The following is an 8,207-nucleotide window of genomic DNA, read 5'->3' as shown; positions in this document are numbered from 1 at the left end:
TAAAAGGAAAACTTTAAGAGCATTTTACAGTTTAAACAACATTGCAAGGAAAACCTTGAGTGACATGACAAAGGATACAAAATTAATTTAGCGATAAGACCAGGATTCAAGTCTTCTGATTACTAGTCCAGGTCACTTTCCACACCATACTTAGTTGTCTTTCTCATTCTTTATTATATAGTCCATAGGCCAAATGATTCTGACACGTAGCCGAGTTTGAGCGCCACTGCTCTGCTGCATTAGGTGTGGTGGTGGGGTGAATTCTGTTTACCTTTTATTGATTGCACTTACTTGATAAACAACTTTATTGAGGTATTACTAGTATTCACATACCACACAATTCACCAATCTAAACTGTACAGTTCAATGATTTAGTGTAATCACAGAGGCGTGCAACCATCACCACAATCAATTTCCGTCTTCACATCTTCATCACCCGAAAAGAAACCCCATACCTGACAGCCCTCATCCTCCCTTCTCCCCTCCCCGCAGCCTCTGGCCATCACTAATCTCTATATCCTTGCCTAGTCAAGACCCCTCCTGTAAACGACACCACACAATATGCGGCCTTTGGGGATCGGCTGCTTTCACTTAGCCGGTTTTCAAGGTGTGTTTATTGTTTTAAAATTATGCAGTGGTTCTCAACCTTCTGGCCCTTTAATACAGTTCCTCATGTTGTGACCCAACCATAAAATTATTTTCGTTGCTACTTCATAACGGTAATGTAAATATCTGATATGCAGGATGGTTTTAGGCGACCCCTGTGAAAGGGTCTTCCGACCGCCAAAGGGGTCGCGACCCACAGGTTGAGAACCGCTGAATTATAGGGTAACTTGTAGAAACAGTTTAGAAATAAAGGTGGTGGGATCACCCATAATCCCGTTCTAATACAACCAATGACATGCTTTTCTTTCCTTTTCCCCCCTCTGCAGGTGCGCTTGGATCGGACTGGAATACGTATGAAGGATGCCCCTCCCCGCCACCAGCTCCCCCCGACCTCGCACAGCTCAGCTGGGCACCCGCGGCCGAGGGCGGAGCGGCCCCGCCCCTCCCCGCCGGCGCCCCGCTTGCGTCACGGCGGGCGCCGCAGACCCCCTCCTCCCCGCCCGGTCGCGGCGGCTTTGACAGAGCGCGATGGCGGCGGCCGCGGCTGCAGGGGTCCCGGCGACCGTGTCGGGGAAGCCCGAGTTCTACCAGCTCCTGAAGAACCTCATCAACCCCAGCTGCATGGTGCGGAGGCAGGCCGAGGAGGTCTACGAGAACATCCCGGGGCTGTGCAAGACGACGTGCCTCCTGGATGCCGTCCGGAACCGGAGGGCAGGTTACGAGGTGAGACAAATGGCTGCCGCGCTGCTCCGGCGGCTTTTGTCCTCGGGCTTTGAAGAAGTCTATCCCAACTTGCCCGCCGACGTGCAGAGGGACGTCAAGATCGAGCTGATCCTGGCCGTGAAGTTGGAGACGCATGCCAGTATGCGGAAAAAGCTCTGTGATATCTTTGCCGTGCTGGCGAGGAATCTGATCGATGAGGAGGGCACGAACCACTGGCCGGAAGGTCTGAAGTTCCTGATCGATTCGATCTACTCCAAAAATGTGGTTCTGTGGGAGGTGGCGCTTCACGTTTTCTGGCACTTTCCCGGCATTTTTGGGAACCAAGAGCGGCATGATTTGGATATCATCAAACGGTTGTTGGACCAGTGTATCCAAGATCAAGAGCATCCGGCCATCAGGACATTATCCGCCAGAGCTGCGGCTACGTTTGTGCTTGCCAATGAGAATAACTTCGCCCTTTTCAAAGACTTTGCAGACTTGCTTCCTGGAATCTTACAGGCTGTGAATGACTCTTGCTACCAGGATGACGACTCCGTGCTAGAATCCCTTGTCGAGATTGCAGATACTGTGCCTAAATACCTGGGTCCTTACTTAGAAGATACTCTGCAGTTGAGTCTAAAGTTATGTGGAGACTCTAGGCTTAGTAATCTGCAACGCCAGCTGGCCCTTGAAGTAATAGTGACCTTGTCTGAAACTGCAACCCCAATGTTGAAGAAATATACAAATATTATTGCACAGGCAATTCCTCATATATTAGGAATGATGGTTGATCTACAGGATGATGAGGACTGGGTAAATGCCGACGAAATGGAAGAAGATGACTTTGACAGCAATGCAGTCGCTGCTGAGAGTGCACTAGACAGACTGGCCTGTGGGCTGGGTGGAAAGCTTGTCTTACCAATCACTAAGGAGCATATCATGCAGATGCTTCAGAGCCCTGACTGGAAATATCGACATGCTGGATTAATGGCCTTATCTGCCATTGGAGAAGGATGCCACCAACAAATGGAACCAATTCTAGATGAAATGGTTAACTCTGTTTTGCTTTTTCTTCAGGATCCTCATCCAAGGGTAAGGGCTGCCGCCTGTATTACGCTTGGACAGATGGCTACAGATTTTGCACCTAATTTCCAAAAGAAATTCCACGAAACAGTGATTGCAGCTCTGTTGCGTACCATGGAAAATCAAGGTAATCAGCGTGTGCAATCACATGCAGCTTCTGCGCTCGTTATTTTTATTGAAGACTGCCCCAAATCCTTGCTAGTTATATATTTGGATAGTATGGTGAGAAATCTACATTCCATCTTGGTGATTAAACTTCAAGAGTTGATTCGGAATGGAACTAAGTTGGCCTTGGAACAGCTTGTGACAACTATTGCCTCAGTTGCAGATACAATAGAAGAAAAGTTTGTTCCGTATTATGATATATTTATGCCATCACTAAAGCACATTGTTGAGCTTGCTGTTCAAAAGGAACTCAAGCTTCTGAAAGGAAAAACTATTGAATGCATTAGCCATGTTGGTCTTGCTGTTGGGAAGGAAAAATTTATGCAAGATGCATCAAATGTGATGCAGCTATTATTGAAGACACAATCAGATTTAAATAATATGGAAGATGATGACCCTCAGACCTCTTACATGGTTTCAGCATGGGCTAGAATGTGTAAAATTCTTGGGAGTGATTTTCAACAGTATCTTCCACTGGTTATTGAGCCTCTTATTAAGACTGCTTCAGCTAAACCTGATGTTGCTCTCTTAGATACACAAGATGTGGAGAATATGAGTGATGATGATGGCTGGCAATTTGTAAATCTTGGAGATCAGCAAAGTTTTGGAATTAAAACCTCAGGACTTGAAGCAAAAGCAACTGCTTGCCAGATGTTGGTTTACTATGCTAAGGAATTAAGGGAAGGACTTGTGGAATATACAGAACAAATTGTAAAGCTGATGGTTCCTTTATTGAAATTTTATTTCCATGACAATGTTCGAGTGGCAGCAGCTGAGTCCATGCCATTTCTCCTGGAATGTGCAAGAATTCGTGGCCCAGAGTATCTTGCACAGATGTGGCAATTCATATGTGATCCCTTAATCAAGGCTATTGGGACTGAACCTGATACAGATGTACTCTCAGAAATAATGAGTTCTTTTGCCAAGTCCATTGAAGTAATGGGAGATGGCTGCCTTAATGATGAACACTTAGAAGAACTGGGAGAAATATTGAAAGCAAAACTTGAAGGGCACTTTAAAAACCAAGAATTGAGACAGGTTAAAAGACAGGAAGAAAACTATGACCAACAGGTTGAAATGTCCTTGCAAGATGAGGATGAATGTGATGTTTACATTTTGACCAAAGTGTCAGATATTTTGCACTCATTATTTAGTACTTACAAAGAAAAGATTTTGCCATGGTTTGAACAGCTGCTTCCATTAATTGTAAATCTAATTTGTTCTAGTAGGCCATGGCCAGATAGACAGTGGGGATTGTGCATATTTGATGATATTATAGAGCACTGTAGCCCAACCTCATTTAAATATGTAGAATATTTTCGGTGGCCAATGCTACTAAATACACGAGATAATAACCCTGAAGTCAGGCAAGCTGCTGCTTATGGCCTGGGTGTTATGGCACAGTTTGGTGGAGATGATTATCATTCTTTATGTTCAGAAGCTGTTCCACTGCTGGTAAAAATCATTAAGTGTGCAAATTCTAAAACCAAAAAAAATGTCATTGCTACAGAGAACTGTATCTCAGCAGTAGGTAAGATTTTGAGGTTTAAGCCTAACTGTGTAAATGTAGATGAAGTTCTTCCACACTGGTTGTCATGGCTTCCACTGCATGAGGATAAAGAGGAAGCTATTCAGACTTTGAGTTTTCTCTGTGACTTAATTGAAAGTAACCACCCAGCTGTACTCGGTCCAAATAATTCCAATCTTCCCAAAATAATCAATATAATTGCAGAAGGAAAAATTAATGAGACTATTAACTATGAAGATCCGTGTGCCAAACGCCTAGCTAATGTTGTGCGCCAGGTACAGACTTCTGAAGAATTGTGGTTGGAATGTATATCCCAACTTGATGATGAGCATCAGGAAGCCTTACAGGAGTTGCTGAATTTTGCTTGAAGCACTTTAATACCACTTGAATATCATCTACTGTAAAAGCAACTCCAAATAAGTGTTGTGAATGGATTCCATTGTAATTGAGAGAACTGTTTTTTCCCTGCTAAGCAGTTTGTATTCCTTCCCCATGTTTCTCCAGGATTAGCCAGTGTTATAACCTTCTGTTCACCTTGCATGTTTTATCTCGTAATCATAGATCTTGGTGATGACCTGTGCTTCCACTGTCTTAGAATGTTTTTTCTCTTTCCCCTAGTTGATGTGAAGTATATAAATTGTTGCTATTTGTCTGAATTACTGATGCTGAGCAAGCATTATACTTGGTGTCAGGATGTCATACTGCCTATCACAAGATGCTAAGAGCTCACAAAGTTAGGACAGGAGAACTTCCAGGACAAACATCTTTGTAATTATGGGTGAAGAATATAGTGGCAGGCTTATTCCTCCTTGATTAATAGTCCTGGTTTTCATGGTAATAGGAAAATGCTGAAATTGGGAGAGAGTTTTGAGATATTGCAGTGGATGTGGGGAATTTTCTCTATAATATGCATGAACTTTTTCACAATGCCTTCCTCAGAACTGGGTGAAACATCCACATTCTACTTCCAGCTGAGAGTTATGAGAACTTCAGAATTTTCTTAGGCAGGCTGGTCTCTGTTAAGTTATCTAGGACTCTTAAGAACCATGTTTACTGAAAAGGGTGTCCTGACATCTAACATTGGTAGCATGTAACATACTGTAATAACACAGTTTGACAAATGGAAAGTAATATTTGTGGGAGTCATTAACTGTTATGTATTTGAGCAGAATATTGTATTGTGTATGTATGCTATTTTTCCCCTCCAAAGCAGCTCAACAAGAAGAGAAGACCTAATTTAAAGTGGAGCTTAAATAGATTTGTTTTGAAGAAGTTCTTAATAGATGCTATAGTAGCACTAAAGAGTATTCTATTGTGAAAATGAAAGGAAAGCAAAATTAATATTATCTTTAGACATGAAAATGTAAACAGCTTTGAGACCAGTCATTTAGCATTAGATGTGCATTATAAGAAAACAGTACTAGAAATGTAGGGTTAATTATATTATTTGGAATGTCAGTCTTTAATGTTGAGCTTTTGTAGGGTAGAAAAAGCTTTCTACTCAACAAATCATTGATCCAAAATTTAAAAATAAATACATCTATCATGATTTCCTGGTACTATTGTGAGTACTGTATATGTAAACTATTTAGCAAGTACTGGTAAGTGCTTAATTAATAAATGGTAGCTATTATTGCTGTTGTTTGTACTTCTGTTTTTTTATGATTTAGAATGCCTTTACATTAAAATATCCCTGATTTTCCACCTACCAGTTCAGATAAGCAGGCCATCTAGGCCATTGTGGTCAGAAATATGAAGGTGAAATTTTAGGTATGCAATTCCTGTCCATTCCGTACAATTATTTAATTAAGGAGGAAAAGCGAAGGACATTAATTACAGTATAGTCACAATTTTAAGTTTATTTAAGATAAATTTAATAATATGCAAATAAATAGAAAAATCCCACCACAAAATATTAATAGAGGTTTTCTCTGGGTAATGGGATTAAATGACAATTTTTTTCTTGAAACTTACTTTTCTGTATTTTGTAACTTACCTACAACCAACATATTTCTTATATATACATATTTTAGGTTCAAGGACCTAATCACAATCATCTTGGCTTCTCCATGACCTATGGCTGAGGTTCCTTCAACTCAGCCATACTTCTTTATCTTAATATTCCTTAATTAAGAAGCCCTTGATCAACATTTCTTGCAATTTCCTACACTCTTGTGCATGCACAATTGGAAATTCTGCCAGATGACATAATACCTAGCTGATAGGATTGTTGTGAGAATTAAAGGAGATAATGAATATAAAGTGTTTAATACAGGGTTCAACAAATGCAAGCTAATATATTGGAGAGTCCTGAAATAGGATTGGTCGATAAAGAGGAAGGGGGTTATTTGCTGGTGTAGGGTGGGTCCAGATTTTTGGGCTTTGTCAAAGGAAATGAGGGATGTCCAGTCAGACACTTTTTTGGTTGCCAGTTGATGAAATAGTTTCCTGCCTTTGTACCTGTGAGCTGAAGTACATCTATAGGTTTTGAGGAGAGAATGCTGTAAGTGCCTAATAAATTGCAAATGTCAGAATATCTGACCATTTAGTTAAATAGCTTTTACTTTAAAAAAGGTATATTTCTCATTCTAAATAGAAAGTATTATGTGCATCTTTCAAATAGAACATGGGAAAACAGTAATGTCTGCTTTATGGAACCATTAACTCCTTTCTGCCCACTTATTTTTAAGCAATGTGAATATTAGTGTGAAGGATGAGTCCACTTTTAAGACATCTAAACAGTAATTTTATAATGTGTAGTGAGATTACAAGGCCATGCTAATGACTACTTAATAGCTAACTAATGCTATACAGATGAGACTTGAAATATCTGAAAACTTTTTAGTCCCGAGGATATATTTTTTAATGAGGTTCCATTCCCCTCCTTTATTCTTAGCAAATATCAAGAATCAAAAATGTGGAAATATGTTTTTTCATTTTAACAAAAAACATGAGGTTTCCAAAATAGGAACTGATGTTAAGAACTGGAGATAGAGTTTCAGAAATCCGAGTTCTGCAAATCATCTTCTTGTCTCTTGCATGTGCACATATGTTTCAGTTCGTCTAGTTATTAAAGCTCCTTTTTACACGTTTCAAATTTCTAATTTATATTTAAAACCCGGCAGTGACAAGGGGAAAGAAACTGTGCAAAGAAAATGTAAATTTTACAGTAGGATAGGATTTACATTTTGTGTCTTCTTACTTTTCATCTGCTATTAACAAAAGTTATCTAGCAAGCTCCTTCGGGAATAATTTTAGTTTTTAGGGCTAGTAAGGGGCTATCGCAAAAGAAACAATCCTCCCGCAGTTCTTGCTCTCCAAAGCCCTTCGGCCTCTCTGCGCAGGCGCCTGGCTTCCCTCGCCACTCCGCCTTAAAATCGTCTGCAAGCTGATGACATCATTAGTGCGCGCAACCTACCAGATCTCGGGACCTGTAGCTACGCCGAAGTCCTTGCTGTCGCGTAGCGGGGCGGGACGCGAGGGGGTGGGGTTGTCTCAATGCGCATGCGCATCGTGGATGGCGACGGCGACTCTTTCTTTGCCCCAGTGGGGGGGTGGAGTGGGGACCTGAGTGCCTCCCTCTTCTCTCTGCCCCTCCCCTTTCCTCCTCACCAACCCCCCAGCGCCAACCCGCCCAGCGGGGCTTCTAACTGACAGTTGTCGTCCAGCTCGGTCGGCGCGCCGCCTCCTCCTTGCCCGGGTCCCCCGCAGGTAGAGAGGGGCGGGAGGGGGGTGAGGGAGTTGGAGGAGGAGGAGCCCGAGCCGCCGCGGCCCAGCGCTGCGGCCCCCTCCGGGGAGGCGAGAGGACCGGGACTTCGTCCTTCGCCCCCTCCCCCGCCCCCCCGCCGGGCCTGGGAAGGGGGGTGGGCCCCCGAGGTCGTGGCTGGCCCCGTCGGATACCTGCGAGTTCTGTATCAGAGGGGCCCCGGAAGGGGGAAAGCCCCCCTCAGTTATTTTTTTCTTACTTTTTTTTTATATTTTTTAATTTTATTTTTTTTTTTTTTTTTTTATTTTCTTTATTAGTGGTACACCCAGGATACCTCCCATTGGTTTGTGCTCTTTTTTGGTGAAATTAACCGTTATGCAGGTGCGGTGGATCAAAGTTGTTGAAATTTATATTTAG

General features: G+C 42.3%; 1 protein-coding gene across 3 annotated transcripts; it reads left to right on the top strand.

The window, feature by feature from the left end:
• Positions 1–1,105: 1,105 nt before the first annotated feature.
• On the top strand, positions 1,106–5,721 carry RANBP6 (RAN binding protein 6). 3 transcript variants are annotated; one of them, XM_023745315.1, is made up of 2 exons: positions 1,106–1,329; positions 2,386–5,717. In XM_023745315.1, the coding sequence occupies exons 1-2, from the start codon at positions 1,135–1,137 to the stop codon at positions 4,450–4,452; spliced, it is 2,262 nt and encodes a 753-aa protein (XP_023601083.1). In that variant the 5' UTR covers positions 1,106–1,134; the 3' UTR covers positions 4,453–5,717. The 3 variants fall into 3 exon arrangements, with proteins under 3 accessions (XP_023601083.1, XP_023601082.1, XP_006104078.1); XM_023745314.1 differs by having other exon boundaries at positions 1,106–2,518; positions 3,089–5,717; XM_006104016.3 differs by having other exon boundaries at positions 1,106–5,721.
• The last annotated feature ends 2,486 nt before the right edge of the window (positions 5,722–8,207 follow it).

This window comes from Myotis lucifugus, unplaced genomic scaffold (genome assembly GCF_000147115.1).
Source record: "Myotis lucifugus unplaced genomic scaffold, Myoluc2.0 scaffold_533, whole genome shotgun sequence".
Lineage (NCBI taxonomy): Eukaryota > Metazoa > Chordata > Mammalia > Chiroptera > Vespertilionidae > Myotis > Myotis lucifugus.
This window is presented reverse-complemented; position numbering and strand designations above follow the sequence as displayed.